Here is an 18502-nt window from a genome sequence, read left to right as displayed (position 1 = left end):
TTGCCATTTACACGGATGGTGAAGAGGACCGAGGAAACACATTTCATGACATTAGCAATCCATCCGGCATCAAACCCCATTCGCAGAAGGACTCGTTCCAGGAAATCCCATTCAATCCGATCATACGCCTTGGCCATATCTAATTTGAGAGCCATATGTCCATCTCCCGTCCTCGTGTTCTTCATGTGATGGAAAATCTCGAAGGCTACAAGAATGTTATCAGTGATCAAGCGACCCGGAGTAAACGCCGATTGGTTCTCAGATACGATTTCCCCTAAAAACACTTTAAGCCTATTCGCTAGTACTTTCGCCACTAGCTTATACACGACATTACATAGGCTGATGGGGCGAAAGTCACCAATTTTATCCGGCGCCTTCTTCTTGGGTATGAGCACTATTTGCGTGTTATTTAGACCCGGTGGAAATTGACCACCCCGGAGGATATGCAGTGTAGTTTTCAAAACTAAAGGACCGACAATGTGCCAGTAGGTTTGGTAGAAGAGGCCGTTCATCCCATCCGGTCCGGGGGCCTTAAGAGGATGCATTTGGTTGAGCGCATTAAAGACTTCCTCCTCACTATAATCGACTTTTAATCCTTCATTCATGCTCTCGGATACTCGATCAGCCACCACATCCGTAATCGAGTCATTTAATTGCGGCCTACCTGATTCGAACAGCTTCATGAAGTACTGTCTAGCCACCAGCCCTACGGCCTCCGTTCCCACGTGCTCCTGCCCATTATCATCAACAAGTTTCGCAATATGGTTCTTCTCTTTCCTTTGCCCCGCTTTCTTATGAAAAAATTTGGTATTACGATCTCCCTCCTTTAGCCAAAGTGCTCTCGACCTCTGTTTCCAATAAATTTCCTCCTGTTTAAGCAGTTTCGCCACTTCCTTAACGAGAGTTTTCCGTTCATTTATCAGTCTTTGCGATCTCCCACCCTCATTAAGCTGCTTTAACCTCCGTCTCTTTGCCTTGATATCTCGCAAGATTTTCCCAATCCTAATTCCCTTCCATTCTTGCAGCTCCTTAGCACATATCGAAATGGTATTGAACAGATTATCATCATTAAAGTCCCACGCTTTCCTTATTGCTTCCTCACACCCGTCTTCACCCACCCACATTTGCTCAAACCTGAAAATTCGCCCACCATTCGACCCCTGTTCTTCTCCCCTAGCATTCAATAAGAGCTTAATCGGAGCGTGGTCCGACCATTCCCTATCCATATGAATTAATTTCGCTCTCGGAAACATTTCAAACCATCGCTCATTACCCATTGCCCGGTCTATACGTGATTGCCTATTATCTTCCTCCGCTTGTCCATTATCAAAAGTAAATTCGTACCCGTCAAAATCCACGTCCCTAAGCCCACAATCGTCAACTGCCTCTCTGAAATTATTCATTTGCCATTGTAATCGGTGCCCTCCCTTCATTTCAGTCGCGAATAGGACTTCATTAAAGTCGCCGACACACACCCAAGGTCTATCGTCATTTCCCGCTCCCAGCTCCCTCAAAAGCTCCCACGATAGATGTCGATCACACACCGCTGGCCATCCATAAAATCCCGTCACTCTCCAAGTACCTCCCGCATCCTGTACATCGAAGTCCATGTGATGGACTGAAGCTGACCGAAACACGCAATTTACACCCTTCCTCCAGAGGAAAGCTAACCCACCTGACCTCCCTACACTATCTACCTCCATCCCCTCATAATCACTCAAATGAGCTCTCATACGTCGTAACTCACTACCGCTCAACTTAGTTTCGCAAAGAAATACAAGAGCGGGGGCCTCTCTCCGCAACAAGTTACGGAGTCCTCCAACTGCATCGGGGTTGCCCAGCCCTCTGCAGTTGAGACTTAGGAGATTCATTGGGCCTGGCGGGGTTGAGTCCTCTCAACCTCCGCCTCAGGTATTGTAGCACCCCTGCATAGTTTTGTTTTTTTGCCAGATACTTGCTCCTCCCCCACCATTCCTTCCCTACTTCGTTTACCACTTATGCCTCCCTCCGTTGATATTTTCTCACCCTCCTTCCTTTCCCCCTTCAGTCTTGTCCATGTACGTCCTCCCTTCCCATTCCCAGCCATAGCCAGCACCTCCGCCTGTCCCCCTCCACTTCCATACTGCCCCCCTTCCCATGCACCCGACAAATGCACTCCAACATCCAGCCCTACCTCTACCTGCTGCCCTGTGTGGTCACTAAGCATTTCCTGCACCTGTCCTACCTTCTCAACTTCTCTATTGCTATTTACCTCCCTTTCCAAGCCTTCGACCTTATCACGCTCACTCCTAGTATCCTCTACACTTGCTGCAGACCTATTTAGAACCTCCTTCACAGCACTTTCCTGTCTCGCTTTCGGTTTAATGACGATGCTATTCAATTTCGAAATCATATTGGCAATGGCTTCTGCCTCCCTTTCTTTAAACTCTAGGTCAAAAGCGGCTGTTAAAGATTTCGCCTTATCAGTCTTCATTTCCACCACCGTCTTCAAAACTTTCCACGGTGATGCCCTAAGTGAGGCATCGAACTGTAACTCCCCTTCTTCATACGGACCTTCGTCACAATCCTTTTCCCCATGTCCGAGTATTCCACATCCATAGCAATACGTGGGTAAACGTTCATATTTAACCATAAATTCTTCTACTTTACCCGCGTTGAGACGGATATTTACCTTAGGTTTTAGTGGTTTCCTGACGTCATGTACAATCCTCAATCGTATGGCCCTCTCCATCTCCGGGTGCGGCGCCTCGTCAAGACTAATAAAAGTCCCCAATTGTGCACCTAACCTTTTGGCATTCTCCACGTTAGATCGCCCTCGGATAGGGAGATCGTAAACTCTGGCCCATAACGGCACCAAGTGCAGCGGCACATCTGTCATTTTCCCGTCAACATTAGGGGTATTAAAGCACCAAATGAACTTGTCGAAATGCCACGGCTGGCCGTCTAAAATTTTCGTCATGTCCTTCTCATTCATAAATTTGAACGTGAACGTTTTTTCCTTCGCATCATGTAATTTGCCCACAATCGCTTCCTTCGATGACCATAATTTAAGCATAGAGTCTACTGCTGCTTTTGCGTTAATAGACTTCGATGACCAAATTTTTCCAATTAGCAACAATTGTGTTTCTTGCGCCTCCTCCTCCGTTTCTCCAGCCTCCCAATCAAAGGAATCCTCCGCCGTCATAACTTCCTTCCCTTCGCGCCTACTCCCTCCTCCTTCTTCTCGCACCATGTGAATAAGACTAGATGAATTGATGTATAGAAAAGACTGATTCCTTACGATCAGATCGCAAGAAAAACCTTCAGAAAATAAGGAGATCTCAGAGATGGACTAGGACTGGCACCCTCATAAAAACCCTAGAGGAGACTACAATGTTAATACTTTTAGTCTAAAGGAGATTGATGAATTGGTTTATGTATCTGAATAAGAACCATTGTTGGGTTTCAATAGACGTAGTCCCTCTATAATTAATTACACTTTCATATATTCACCTTTGAGTAAAATAATCTCATAAAGAAAAAAAAAAGTAAATAAATAATTGAGACGGAGAGAATATGAGGTTGGAGTAGAAAAGGCAATGACGGATCAATAAGTAACGGGACAACAGGATTACAAAAGTGAGGATTTCTTTTCTATATCTCAAAAATCACATGTATCAATGGACAACAATGTGGTATATCAGAAATATATTAGCCACACCTTCTTCAATCCCAAAAGAAGGCATGAATTTACAAGTAGTGGCATCAAGGGATCGCGGTACCGGTACTAGAACTTAAGGCCTCTGAAGCTTGCTCTTAGAGATTCTACTACAGAACATAAACAACAATATAACACAAGACAACATGAAAAGTCGAAAATACGATCTGATCTCTTGTAATCCCAGATCAAACACCTCCATCTTCTTCCCATATCGATTGCGTCTCCCCATTAGATATCCATCTAAGTAGTCGTCAATGGAAACCCATTTCGCGGATTCTCTCTCGGAATTCGCTTCTCCCAACTGTCGTGGCACCAACTTGAAAATTGTGAAGAATGCAGCTGACCAGTCATTAAGAACTCTCTGTGGATGAACAACAAGGTATGAGTTGGTTTGTGAAAGTGAAACAGCATATGGTATAACGGTCGACGTAGACATAGTTCGACCGATGAAATCAAATGGCGACATTTAAATGGGACGTAGGGAGTGCGATTGAAGTGACTGTACCTTAAAAGTGTGTTGATCTGTTGGGTTAAACATTCTGAAGCAGTCCTTCGATGATGCTGATTCATTTCCGTAAATCTGTAAGTAAAAGCACAAATTTCAGAATAATTAAACATGAACAATTTTGTCCAGAAATTATGTTAGAATCATACAGACCTCGAATGTGAAAGCCATCGGTACTTTAGCCACGTCATAAATGTAGTCAGTCGCCGTCCCGTGGGCAAGATACCTATAGAAAAGCACACTATGAGCTATGCAAATAATCTCAAAGAGAGATCCCTAGTGAAAGGTGCCCCGGAACATACAAATGCCTTTTAGTTTAAATTTTATGAATATTGTTTCCCATTAAAGTTTCCATATTTCCAATGGAGCCAAAGATTCATTACTCTTTGGTTCTAGATTATGATGGAATAAAGCAAAATGGCTCACTAAAGTGGTTGCGCTTCTTTCTCTTGTGAAGTAGTGGTCCTTCGATGCAGTTCTCGACGCAATTTTCATCTTGGGTCATTCGGAAACAGCCTCTTTGTGTTGTTAACACAAGCGTAAAGCTGCGTACATCCGACCCCCCTTACCCCACAATTTGCGGGGGCCATTGAGGCACTGGGGTAATGTAGTTGTTGTTGTTGTATTGTTTCCCATTAAAATATATTGAACAAATAGGAAAATTGGTGGCACATCCTGAAGAGATTTGTGAAGACCGTCTTACACAAAATAGAGCTCACAAGAACAAGGATCAACTTTGATAAGACAGGTAACTTCAGGTTTGACTGTATGAATATATCTCATGAACTGATATACTGATTGCAGGTTCTACGTGTGAAGATTTAAAGCCACAGTTATCTTTGGTGAAACAATACTAACCCAACTGAGCCTCCTCCTGAACCAATCATGCAACGATCTCGGAAGTGCCTATGATTCAATGCTGTGACCAATGCTCTCATCTTAAGTGAAGGTGCTCCATCTGGAGTCGTGTTTTTGTGGTCATATGGCATAAACAAAGCCTGAAACAAGATAAGGGAGAGATTGCAATTTTTAGCAGGGAGCTTACATCACAGTAATAGCATCTTCATATGAACAAGCAACAGAACTATATCGAAAACAACTGCTAGACCATGCTAAAAAGTGATAACATTGAAGTGTACTTCAGTAATGATCTTCCCACACAAGAAAATGAACCAATTGCATTCTCACAAATCACTGAGGAAACTAACTTAACTCGACTAACTGAATACATTGGAGTACTTTAGTAATAGTTCTTCCCTACGCAAGAAGACGAATAATTTATCAACATAAAGTCCCATGGGGTTGCCCTCTGAACACTGATGTAACAATCTATACACACACACCTCGCAAAAGAAATAGCAAACACTAAACATAACTGAACTTCTTGAGAGTTATGTAAGGGCTATGAGAAATAGAATTGTCTCTAATGACTCGATCGTTGATGCCAACCCACATAAATCTATGTTCTATTATTCGAAACATAATAGGCTAATCAACAGCCTTCTAATCTACTTAAGCATCAATTAATACAAGAACAACCTTTTAAGTTTTAAGCCAAAAGGCCAATTTATGGTTGAATAGCAGTTCAATAATGTGTATATTTTGTTATCCTTAAGAAAAAACAGGCATAACTTTTTGGTAATAGAAGTTTGCATGTTTTCCTATTTGCAGGCAAAATACAAAATTTGTTCAATTAGATCCGAACAGTTTGTTTAGGCACGTCATCTGTATTCAGCAACAACTGCCGGCCAGTAGTCTGTACACACCCTTTCACCGATTAAAATTTCACTACTTCTCAGTGAACTAGCGACTACGTGCATAATCACGTATTCCTATATATATAATAATAAAAACAAGAAAACGTCCTACCTCCATCCCAGAGTGCACATTAACCCAAACATGTGGCTCAAATGACAGGGCCAGTTTCCGCATGATTTGTGTCTCAGGTTCACTGAAAGGGCCATTTCCAGGATTTTCTTCATAAGGGTCATAATCCTATTATAAACACCAATACATAAAAAGAACAAGTCACGTAAAATCTCAAATAATAACTGAAGAATAGAAAATTAAGGCAAGTCACCTACAAGTCTACAACTACAACAAACCCAAATGAAGGGGAAAAAAATAGAGTGCACACAGCAATATTACGAATTTGATTTCGGACTAACCTTCTCCTTTTTCCCCCAGTCTACACTCCAGTTACGGTTGAGATCAACTCCTCTTCCTGCCATACAAACAACATCAGGAACAAAAGAAACAACCTAATATTCATTCGATGTAGCTTATGTCAAGTACTGACCATTTCTTCTTTCACAAAGATCCCCTGCTTCCACAAGCTTTCGTCCGTTCAAGTTTTCCATTGGTACAACCTGAAAATGAATTAACCAATTATGCAAGGTCGCATGGATCTTGCATGCTTGACCGACTGCACTCTTCCTTTCTACAGTGAACTAGTAGATTAGTAGTCACACAATTCATCTCTTGATACAAATTTCAATTACGGGTTATAAGGAAACAGCGGACACCACTTGGGAAAGGTTGCATAAATCCGACCCCCTTATCCCCCAATTTGCTTGAGTCCTTGAGCCATTGGGGTAATACTGTTGTGGTCTTGCATACATAACTTTGGTTGACAACAATGAATCTAACCAGTAACACTAAAAATAACTACAGCTGATCTGACTTCATTTCTCGTAGACTTCGAATGAGATTACATTTCAGTATTTCACCAGCAATAGGAGCAGAAGATCATCCTTGCCACCTTAGACCTTACGTGTACATCAAATCAGTGTGTTTGTGGGTGGGGGAAAAGTACCTTGATTAAAAGCTGGTTGAGTGTGTTATTCAACGATGTTCGGTCCATATTGGGAAGAAACTCTTCCTCACTCAAAATAGATAGGATTCGCAAGGCAAGCTCAGATGTAATGAGCTCCCTTCCATGCTGTCCAAAAGTCTGGAAGACAAGGAATCATCTGTCAAGGACACCACCAATCACCAATCTGAGACAAATCTAACCACGCTAATAACCAATTTAGAAAGATCTCTATATTAAATATCACTACTACAAAATACTTCAAATCACACCTTTCAATTTCCAAATTCTCTACTCTAAACTACTCCCTCTGTCCCGGTCAATTGTTGTCCTTTGGTTTTGGCACAAAGACCAAGGAAAGGGGAGGGGGCCAATTATAAGATGACAAGTGGACCAAATTGGGTGTGAAGGATCAAATTGCTCATCAAATGCAATCCTAAAATAGAAAGGACAGCAATTGATTGAGACACACCCGAATGGAATAAGACAACAAATGACAGGGACGGAGGGAGTACAACACATTCGACAAAAAAGTTGATCGAGGTTGCAAAAAATTGTAAATTACTTCCAATTTCCAAATTCTCTAATCTAGACTACTTTGGAAAGCATAACACAAAATGGTACACAATCCTAAAAGAAGAGCTCTTCACACCTAACATCAAAACTCGATAAAGTCGCAAAAACTTACAAGAAGGATTCGGAATTTGGTCTTGTAATCTTCATTTCTATCCCTACAATATGTTACAACAGCTACCTTAGCTTGGTACCCTTTATTATCAGCTTCAAATCTATCTATCTGCAACAAAGTCCATCATCTAAGAATCGTAAATCACAAATACTTGTGTAAGACGGTTTTTATCCTAACATCATTGTAACACCACCTCTTGTTTAACAATATTACCACTGTGAAAGTGGCTATCAATATCCCCCTTACCTCGTAATTTTACGGGAGCCATTGAGGCACTGGGGTAATGTTTTACAATAAGATATCGTAATTCGTAAAACCGTCTCACACAAGACTTTAATATGAAACCTTAACCATTATCTAACACAGAATTCGGCAAAAAAATCGACATAATTAACTTACAGTAAACTTATTTGGATGACGATGAACCAACGCATCAATCTCCTTCATCAAATCAGCACTGCATTAAAACACACTAGATTAAAACCTCAATTTCACCCAAATAATTACTGCAATAAAATGTACAATTCAATTAAAAGTAAAGAGAAAAACAAAAAAATAAATTCAACCCACAAAAATTCATCGAAAACCCAAAAAAATATGGAAAATTACCTTGAATGATAAAGATCGCGGTTAATGGGAGTAATAATGGAGGAGTTACGATCAGTTTGAGAATGAACAATTGAAAAAATTGGACAGTAAAAAAGGTAAAAAAGAAAGATCCAACATCTAGAGGTAAAACAATCCATATGATTATATGATGAATATAAATCTTCTGTATAAGGTGTTAGAGATATTGAAGGGAAGATAAAAATAAATCAATAATTAGTTTAGTGATGTGTTATGGTGGTTGATTGATTCTTCCATTTTTGGAACTGTTCTTTTTTACATGTTCTTTTGCAAATGGGAAGAGAGAAGAAGTGTGTATGCGAACGTGAGTTTTGGTGGCTGAGTGTCTTCTTGTGGGTGGCCTATTTGTGTTAGTTTAAACTTCAAACATTAATTATATTATTTCGATTATTTGTTTACCTTATAGGTTATTGTCTGAGTCATCTTATCTACTCCCTCCTATTCAGAATAACGGTCTCATTTGTTATTTTCGTCTATTCACATAACTGTCCCATTTGCCATATTTGGACATGTTTTTTTACTTTCCTACCCTTAACTCTTTTCTTTATTTACCACATCAACCACCCATAAACCATCATATTCAATACTTTTCATTATTTAACTCCTATATTCTTACTCATATACAATATTTTTCATTATTTTAACTCCATTTCTTAATTTTCGTGCCATTGTGCAAATGGGACAGTTATTCCGAATAGGAGGGAGTACAATTTTAGAGTATCATGTATTCATGTGTCTAGTAGTCGTTTGAATAGCAAAGCGCACAATGTAGCTATTGATGCTGCGTTAAAATCATGTGTGTAATTTATCCGATTATTTTCTGTTGTTAAAAATAAAATAAAATACAATGACTTTAGGGAACCTAATTTAAGTAAGTACTCCTTTACGGCGGATACATTCATAATTTAATTATGACTAGATAAATGTGAACATGGAAAAATAGAGTTGATATATTTGAATTGATATTCGATTGAAGATGTAAAATGGGAACATAGAAGAGTGTGTACGAATGTGAGGTGGTTGAGTGGCTCGTTCTGGATTGCCTCTTAGTTCAAACTTCAAAGCATCTATTATAATCTCTCTCGATTATCTGTTTTCATTATGCGTCATTGTATGAGTCATCTTATCTACGGAGAACTATATTAGAGAACTTAATTCAAACCTGACTAAATAAATCTAAACATTGAGAAATATATTTTGGAATATTTGAGTTGATATTCGATTGAAAATGTGAATTGGATGTTTTTGGATTGTTCCAAAACTTGATTGAACCTCGTATCATATCAAAATTGATCTGAACTCGTATGGAAGAAAATCACGAGTCAAGTGAATCGAACTTATATAATCAGATTAAGAGAGATTTTTTTCAGACACACATCCATCCATTATATGAATTGACTATTGATGATTTATTCAATAGCACCATGATGTAAATTGTTCAAGCTTTTAAAACGAAACTGTGTACTCTCCAGTCCACAATTGATGGACAAACCATAGAAATCATGCAAGACATTTTAACAAAGCTTATATGAGTCGGTCTCATCATCAACAACATTGACGACATTAAACAAAACGCGACTCTAATGTATGTCACTTTCTCCTTGATCTCGAAACAGCAGCAGTCTTCCTTGCAGGCGTCTGCTCCTCGACATTCATAGGCACAGGCAATGGCGGCTTCTTAGCAGTACTCCTCAATGAATACCGAGGATGCTGACTCCGGTCCACAGTATAAATAGCAGGACTAGCAGCAACAGATTTCCTTATACTTTCGGCTTTTTTCTTGAATACCTTCTTATTCGATGCATCAACCTTAACCCTAAGACTGTAGGCAGCTTTCGGTTCATCCACCTCATTTCCGGCTTTCTTTTTCCTTAGTCTTTCATTCCTCATTGCAATGTACTCGTCGTAGAATTGACCCTTCTCGAATCCAGACCCTAACTTTGTTGTACCAGTTGAATAGTTGTTCTTGGCATTCATTGCAGCAAGTTCATCTTGCACCATTTTTGACAAAGCACTTAATTCTACTGAAATTGCTTGATGTTCTGCCATTATATCTGTTGATTTCATCTGGGGTTTGGTCATTCTAGCTGCATTCAATTGAAAAAATTAAGGAACCTATTAAATTTCGGAATTAGGTCCAGTAATCGAATCCACCTTACCCGTCGTCAAACTCTAAATTCACAAATGATGTCCATAAACTATTATAAAGTCGTTCTATGCAACACGGAGTCAGGATTTATAGTTAGGGGCGCGAAAAAACTCCGGGGCGAATAAGTAATGACTGAATGACATAATGGAAACTTGAAAAAAATTACGGAGATTTTAACCAAAACTTGCGAATTTTTCTTTGGCCAACGGGGACGAGCGCCCCTATTAGCCCCCCTAAATCCGCCACTGCTATGCAACATTCTTATTTGAGTCACTACATCAAAAAAAAAAAAAAAAAAAAAAACCAAAAAAAAAAACCAAAAAAAAAAAAAAACAAATCAATTAATGTGATTCAAATTCAGTAGTTTCGCCCCGTTAATCCGTAAAATCAGATAATTGATAGAATTAAATATGAATCATTAGCAAATAATCTAGTCTAGCAATGATGAAAACCTAAAATAACCCAGAAGAGTTAACGATTTTTATTCCATGAAAATGTTAACCAAAGATTATTCTGGCTAATGGGTAGCGACTGTGAGTTTCCTCGTTATAAAAGAAAAAAAAAAAAAAAGATCAGGATCAGTTAAGGTATGTGAAATTAAATTACCAGTTGGAGTACGCAAAGGGGTGTTTGTGTTAGACGGTTTAAGAGCGCGGCGAGAGCGAGGCCGCATCGGAGATCTAGCAAGGGGAGGCTTCCGATCAGTCTTCATTCTGCAAATTAGACAAATAAAAGATAAAAAAAAAAAAACAATTTTTAGTGTTTTTTCTTGGGCATTACAAAAATTGGTAAATGTATTCCTATCATTCAATTAAAAAAATAATGAAGTGTATACCTGCTGATGATGTGAAAATGGAGGAAAAAATGGAGGAATTTAGCCTCAGAAATTGACTAGTACAAAGATAATGGGCGGCTGTTTGAATTTTAAAGGTCTTGGAGTGTAACGGTCAAATTTTTAATAATCATGCATTATATCCGGAATATAAAATCATATAGTATGGTCACAAATACTTCAAAAGTGCTACTGGTTCATTAGATAGAGTGATTATTTCGTGAGATGATTTCACATCGTGAGATAGTCCGTTTATAAAGAAACAGCTCATTTATATATTAAAAATAAATGAATGATTTTTCTTATAAAAATGGACCGTCTCATTACTCTCATAGGGCTTGTTTGGTTGCCCATTGAAATTATGGGATTTTAAACTTCCTAGAAAGTGTAAAATCATGATATTGTTTGGTTGCCAAAATCATGGGAAGTAGAACTTCCCACATGAATCTACTTCCTCCATTATGTGTGAAGTCACTCACCAAGCCCCCCTTGATCATTGGAACTTCCCACCTGAATTAACTTCTCACATGCAAACCAAACACTTTTTGGGAATTCACATGAATTGTAAATTCATGTGAACTTGAAGTTTCTGGAAACTTTAGTTCCCTTATGTCAACCAAACAAGTCCATAGTGTAATATCTTCTGGGTATTCCGCTATATGGCAAATGTATATGGTAAGAGATTAATCTCTCAAATCAAAACAAGCTAAATGTCAGCCCAATTTGTTAAGAAATATTGTTTGATTTTGTTGATTTTTGATTGATTTTCCTTTTTAACTGATTTTTCTTTTCGATTTTATGATTTAACAAACAAATACACCATTTTACATGTTTGGATTCTCTAGAATTGGAAATTAACTTTATCGAGAACTTAGTTCTTAAACTTTAACGATATAATCTAAAAAGGTTGTGGTTGTTGATCGTGTTGGAATTTGCATATGTTACGGTTAAGAGTCATGTTGATGGTTGGGTTGTTGGCATGATATTAGCCAACAAATAGGAGTCTTTACAAATGTTGGGGTTTGTGGACTTGATATGTGTGGTTTGCATGTGTTATGTAATGTTGTTTATGAATTCATTGAGCTCGGTCCATCTGGCATGCAAAACAAGCCGATACGAATAAGACATTTTATGAAAATTATGACGGTTCGGCCCGTTAACTCATCCCAGACACGCTAAATCGATTGTCAATGGGCTAAGAATTCAACATGAGCCTTGCCTATATCCAGCTCACTCGTCAAAAATTAAACCGTGAAGAAAAAAGCAAATACAAATTCCTTCGTTGTGTGATGTTTCAAGGAAAACAAACCATCAACCCTCTCCAAAACTATATACAACGGCTAATACGTACATCTAATATACACAATAACCCGAAGGGTCCATTCAACTTACAAGTTACAATATATACAAGCTACTTATATAGTTGTACATGCATTAAGTGAAGCTCAGGCTTCCAAGAACTATTCCATTCAACTATACAATTACACATTGTCATCGACGTTAGTTAGTGGACACCTTGATTTACACCAAGAACTATTTTATCGACGCATTTGGTCAAGGTATTTGTTCATACTGACGCATAAGTTGTAAAATGGAATAAGCTTTTCGTTGTGCCCTATTAGTCCCACTTTGAGTAATATCGACTAGAGCCTCATATACCCCAAATTGAAGCGCCGCGAGCAAAAACGATGATCCACCATTCAAAGCCAATTCGTATAAAATCGCGGCCGCTCCTTCTCTATTTTTCGGTGTTGATTCGACCTCGTCCCCCATAATTTGCACCAACGTTTGTATAAAACAAAGTTGTCCAATTTGTTGTCGTCCTAGCGGATGTGACACAAGTAACAATAATATAGACAACGCCTCGTCTATCATTCCCAGCTCGGTATCATCAAGCAAACTAAGTAACGGGTTTACAATCCCCGCTTCGATTGCCCGTTCTTTATTCATATAATTCAAACTTAGATTAAAAAGCGCGGTTGCAGCGTCACGCCTCCCTCTAACCGTCCCATTCGCCAATAAATCGACTAAAGCCGGTATCCCGTCCGAAAGTCCAATTGTCACCTTATTCTCATCCAACATCGACAAACTAAAAAGCGTCGCGGCCGCATTTTCCTTGGCCCCGACGCTTCCATGCCTCAAAGCGTCGATAATTCCCGGAATCGCGTCCTCATCCGTAATTAGCTTCTTATTCGTACCATCAATAGATAAATTTAGCAATGCAGTAACAGCATGTTCCTTAAGTTTCTGATCTGATGAATACTTAAGAAGTTGTACTAAAGGAGGAATACCATCTTGTTCAGCTATTAAAATCCGATTTTCCGGGTTTTCTTTCGATAATAACCGGATTTTATGAGCGGCTTCTTTTTGGGTTTCGATACTATTAGACGATAAATCTTCGATCAATGATAAAACTTTTCCCATTTGTACTGGACATGATGATGCTTCTTGAGATGCATGTAATTCTTTTGTCGATTTTATTGAAACTTTGATCTTCTTCTTTTCACACCATTGCATTATTAAGGCTTTTAATGCATAGTTTGGTGCTAATGATAAATGTGCTAATGTTTGCCCTGTTTTTGGACATGTCCTCCGATTCGAGTCCAACCATTTCTGAATGCTTTCTCTTTCGTACGTCTTTTTTTCGTTGAAACAAGACATGTCAAAACGAAAAACAGTTAGTTTAGTGTAAGACGACCTCATAATACTTTACTCCAAGACAACAATTAAAGAAATATCATCACTTTTCCTAGCCTTGACTCGATTTATATTGATATTTTAAAGTCGATCAACTCTACCGAATTTGATGTCAGCTTTGTTGAGACGTGATATTATTGGAATGTAGCAAATTAAACCTCATAACGTATGAACTATATGCAAATTAGTTCCTTATGTTTCATTTATATCAAATTAGCCCCATAACTTTCCAAAAATGTGCAATTAAGCACAAATCAAGTTGTGTACCATTTTTTTAACTAAAACCTATTTTTTCTATTATAAATATATTTCTTAAATAATTAAATATAGTATTTACATATTCAACGAAAAATGCGAACCAATTTTATTATAAATAAAAATTTAGTCATGTAACTTTTCATTGTAACATCATTAACAATTCTCATATTAGGAACATTTTTCGCCAAAATAAAAAAAAAATTATTTGAACATGTTTTTTATTAAATAAGAATTTTAGGATTAAAATCTAAACAATAATAGTAAAATATTTAATTAGCAAATTTTATTCTTAAAAATAAGATATGTAGTTAATTGCACATTAAGAGAAACTTATGGGGTTGATTTGCTATATTTATAAGTTAAGGGGCTTGATTGTACATAATATCAAACTTATGAGGGTGATTTGCTATATTTCCCATTATATATGTCTGAACTTAAAACATGTTAACTACGGTAAAATGAGACAAAAGCAGAATGCATGAATAGAGACTAACAAAAGTTTGTCATCCCATCTTTCCGAGTAGTGTGCTATTTGACCCGTTTTAATCATAAAGCAAATATATCCGTCTTAAATGAGACTGCTAATGTATGTAGGTATTACCTGTCCAGTGGCAACAATGACAGGATCAGTCATGATTTCCAAAGTAATAGGACAAAGAAACTCTTGAGGAATATCTGTATTAGGAGACTTGATAGATTCAGGAGCCTTATAAGTAGGAGAATCATCAAGAACATTAGTTTCTTCAAGTCCAGCAAGTTGTTTAAATTTATTTAAAACATCTACAATATTTTCCAAATCTTCTTCAACTCTTTTATCTTTTGCTAATCTCTTCACAGCATTAGTTTCTGCCTTCAAATCCTCAATGGTGTATAACTCTAGTTTCTTAGCTAGCCTCTCTATCATGGCAATGTCGGCGTTTCGGTCGTCTTCTTTGTTGAAGACAACCATCATATCCATGGCTAGTTCCATATCTTGTGTGTCTGTTCTTCTCTTGGCTCTTTTTAGTTGTGCCCCCATGAGTTCAATCTGAATAATAAATGCATGCTGCAGTTAGTCTCTGTCTTAACTTAAAACGAGAAAAATGTTGTCATTTATAATAAAAAATAACCATTTAATAATAAAACTAGTTTAGATCCCGCGCAATGATTACGCGGTATTTATAGAGTTTTACTCTTATAGTACTTAATAATGCTAAATTAATACCTCACTAATTTTTCATATTTCATGTCATTATATTTTGATATGAGAAAAAAAAATTGAACTGTAAAATTATTCAAGAAAACTGAGTAAAATTGAACTACAAAATAAGAGTGGTATCTAATTAATTGTTCATTTTCTCGTTATTGTATATTTTTTTGAGAAAAAAAAAATTAAAACTGAAAATTAGTCAAAGAGAATTGAGTAACGTGCTGAAATGTATTTTTTTAAAATTATTTTTTATATCACAAAGCTAATGATTCCAATTTATTAATTCTCTCATTTGTTTTTGTCATGTAAGTAATCAAAACGATTTATAGTTTTGTTTATACATAGTATGAGTCAAGTCATTCTCAAATAATAACATCAATAAAAGATCTAATAGTTTATAGCTTTTTATTATTTACATTTTAATTAAAATACTATAGTTTAGTGTTTAGTGAAAATTATAAAATTTGATGAAAAAGTTAATATTTAATGAAAAAAATTATATAATGAAATACATTATAATTATTAATTACTTTATTTAGTGAATAAAATTAAATTATCAATAGTTTCCTTATTTATAAAGATGCTTTTTGGAGGGAAAATTTTGGAGTTCACCTATTCATTTAGTAAATAGGGATGTAAAAAATTATAACTAAAATTGCCATTTTGTAACAATAAATTAATAGGAATTTTTTATCAAAAAATGTTAAACATTGTATCATATATGGTGACATATTATCAACAGATTCAACCTTCTCAAATGAGAAATTGCGGATGCATAATAATATCATCAAAAGTTTTATGAGATACTTCGTAATAATCAACTAATTTTAGGGTTTCTTACCAATGAAAAATTAATAATATTAATCACAAGTTATTGAAGGTAAATCTACCAATTTGAGTATAGGCCAATCGAACCGGAGAAACAAAATATTCGGTTTATAAGCCTAAATTAAATAAGGTTTAAGTTAAAAAGAAAATAAGATAACACCATCATATATGCATTTGCAGGTGCTATGGGAGAAGAACAAAAAATCACCAAAAGAATGATCATATGCTTGATAGAAATAAGGTTTTACTTGTTCTTTAACTTCATCCGATATCATCAAATCATCGTAGGGTATATCATCCAAAGCTTGACTTAATTTTGCATTTACTGCATGAAACGTATTCGTAATTGCCTCACATTCAAGTGCCTACGGAAAAAAAAGAAAAAAAAAAAGACACGCGTTAGATTAACCTAACATATAATTCACCGTAAGTCTCATGTCAAACCATCTGATAGTAACACTAATCAGACCAATTGACATAAGAATTTACCATGAGTTAATTTATAACGATTTTTCTAACGTGAGATAACTATGGTAAGATTCACATTCTCAGTAATTATGGTTAAAATAAGTTTATACTTAAATAACTCATGAAACATATTCGTAACTGTCTAAAATTCACGTTAGAAAAACCGTTATATAACGAATCAAATAATCGAAATTATATAAATGAAGAAAATTAATACCAACCAAATAAATCTTGCTACCCTCAGCACAAGTTCTTAGCAACTTTTTACTTGGTAAAAGGGCTCTCCTTAAATTACATAAAGATGCATGAGTTGAACCTACAAGAGGTGGATTTGCCTCCTTAATCTCCTCCAAAATGAGACATAATAATTTTACCCTTCTAACCAAGCTTTGACATTCTTTCCTTTGAGTAACTCTATAATTACCAATTAACCCAATTGATTGTATAAGAACTTCTAAATCATGTATTATATCTTTACCTTCTTTTGGGGTAATTAACATGTAATTATCATCTTCTACCATGATTAGTGATTCCGGAGACCCTTTTTTTATCTCACCTATTGCTAATGGGCAAGGAAAAATAAAATTTGAAGATTTAGAAAGTTTTGTTCTATACATTTTATTTTGTTTTTATGTATTTATTTGTTTTTTTAGGAAAAAATGAAAAAAAAATATATGATATTTTTTAGTTTTTAAAATGTTTTGTAAAATTTCTTGTAGGGTAATTATTTCCAACATTCAAAGATTAAGAAATCTTATCCCAATGGATAATTTCTAGGAGGTTAAAATTTTTGTTGAAACTTTGCATAGGATAACTTTGAATTCTAATATAGGATAACATTATCTTGAGGATGATGTTTATTTTTGGAGAATAAGTAGTTAAAAACTATAAATATGATGAAAATTAGGCTATAAAAACAATTTCCAAATTTTGTTATTTTTAGTTTATGTAGTATATTTAAAATGATATATATGAACATAATGGTATGTGTTTACCATTATTAGAAGATATTAAAAAATAATATCTTGATTTTGAATTGCCATTGCTAAGGTAAATGTATGAGATGATAATATTGATCAAATTTCAGAAGTATGTAGGCCTTGATATTTGATATTATTGCTATGGGATTTTTTTTTTGGTGTAAATAAAGTTACAAGGCCATGCTTGATGTTAACGAGTATTAAACTCACGTCATGGTAACGTATTTTATGACTTTACCAACTTAGTTGACTAATTTAACATCTGCAATCGGAAAATTTCTTAAGAACATTGATTGGACCATATTTTCATCTCTCTTAAGTCTTAATCATTATAGTGTTATTCATGAGAAGTGAATAATTCCAATGTTTTCAATGGTTACTTGTTAGAAGCACAATAACTTAATTTTGAGTCGAGTCATGTTTAGGGTCCAGACTTTCAAATGTTGGTGTAAGACAAATTTTACAAATACCAAATAAAAAAATATATCTCTCTTAACGGCTCCCTTCATGAAACAATTTCCTATGATATAAATTGATCATAAAAATGTTGTCCTTTATAAGATGTCTTGGAAATCCTAACCCCATATTCCACTATAACTTAAAGTCCATCGGCACGAAAATAGCTTGTTTGATACGTATTTTATTATGGATTTTTTTTTTTGACCCCTATCTACTTACTTAAGATGCGAGCTCTCAACACTCACATCAACTAACTATAATTCTATGAAATTTTCTTCAAGGCATTATATATGGTTACTTAATTGAAGGT

At 36.2% G+C, this 18502-nt stretch overlaps 3 protein-coding genes across 3 annotated transcripts; all 3 read right to left on the bottom strand.

Annotated features, from left to right (window-relative positions):
• Window positions 1-3561: 3561 nt before the first annotated feature.
• On the bottom strand, window positions 3562-8653 carry LOC141604617 (uncharacterized). The gene is made up of 11 exons (XM_074423046.1): window positions 8315-8653; window positions 8105-8162; window positions 7706-7813; window positions 7021-7158; window positions 6505-6574; window positions 6374-6429; window positions 6075-6200; window positions 5064-5203; window positions 4359-4431; window positions 4206-4280; window positions 3562-4061 (listed from the first exon to the last, which is right to left on the bottom strand). The coding sequence occupies exons 1-11, from the start codon at window positions 8449-8451 to the stop codon at window positions 3774-3776; spliced, it is 1269 nt and encodes a 422-aa protein (XP_074279147.1). The 5' UTR covers window positions 8452-8653; the 3' UTR covers window positions 3562-3773.
• Window positions 8654-9659: 1006 nt separating this feature from the next.
• Window positions 9660-11445, bottom strand: LOC141604616 (uncharacterized). The gene is made up of 3 exons (XM_074423045.1): window positions 11317-11445; window positions 11088-11194; window positions 9660-10419 (listed from the first exon to the last, which is right to left on the bottom strand). Exons 2-3 carry the CDS (start codon window positions 11191-11193, stop codon window positions 9923-9925), a joined length of 603 nt encoding a protein of 200 aa, XP_074279146.1. The 5' UTR covers window position 11194; window positions 11317-11445; the 3' UTR covers window positions 9660-9922.
• Window positions 11446-12741: 1296 nt separating this feature from the next.
• LOC141607007 (U-box domain-containing protein 15) lies at window positions 12742-17534 on the bottom strand. The gene is made up of 4 exons (XM_074426384.1): window positions 16975-17534; window positions 16534-16650; window positions 14870-15295; window positions 12742-13950 (listed from the first exon to the last, which is right to left on the bottom strand). The coding sequence occupies exons 1-4, from the start codon at window positions 17368-17370 to the stop codon at window positions 12868-12870; spliced, it is 2022 nt and encodes a 673-aa protein (XP_074282485.1). The 5' UTR covers window positions 17371-17534; the 3' UTR covers window positions 12742-12867.
• Window positions 17535-18502: the final 968 nt, after the last annotated feature.

Source organism: Silene latifolia, chromosome 10 (genome assembly GCF_048544455.1).
Source record: "Silene latifolia isolate original U9 population chromosome 10, ASM4854445v1, whole genome shotgun sequence".
Classification (NCBI taxonomy): domain Eukaryota; kingdom Viridiplantae; phylum Streptophyta; class Magnoliopsida; order Caryophyllales; family Caryophyllaceae; genus Silene; species Silene latifolia.
This window is presented reverse-complemented; position numbering and strand designations above follow the sequence as displayed.

Coding starts and splice junctions, on each gene's coding strand:
- LOC141604617 (XM_074423046.1), bottom strand. CDS start 8,451: ATGGATTGTTTTACCTCTAGATGTTGGATCTTTCTTTTTTACCTTTTT. Junction 6,201..6,373: donor ACTGGGGGAAAAAGGAGAAG/GTTAGTCCGAAA, acceptor TGTTTATAATAG/GATTATGACCCTTATGAAGA. Junction 4,432..5,063: donor TCAGGAGGAGGCTCAGTTGG/GTTAGTATTGTT, acceptor GCTTTTCTATAG/GTATCTTGCCCACGGGACGG.
- LOC141604616 (XM_074423045.1), bottom strand. CDS start 11,193: ATGAAGACTGATCGGAAGCCTCCCCTTGCTAGATCTCCGATGCGGCCT. Junction 10,420..11,087: donor CCCTTTGCGTACTCCAACTG/GTAATTTAATTT, acceptor AATTGAATGCAG/CTAGAATGACCAAACCCCAG.
- LOC141607007 (XM_074426384.1), bottom strand. CDS start 17,370: ATGTATAGAACAAAACTTTCTAAATCTTCAAATTTTATTTTTCCTTGC. Junction 16,651..16,974: donor AGGGTAGCAAGATTTATTTG/GTTGGTATTAAT, acceptor TTTTTTCCGTAG/GCACTTGAATGTGAGGCAAT. Junction 15,296..16,533: donor CGGATGAAGTTAAAGAACAA/GTAAAACCTTAT, acceptor TTTATTATTCAG/ATTGAACTCATGGGGGCACA.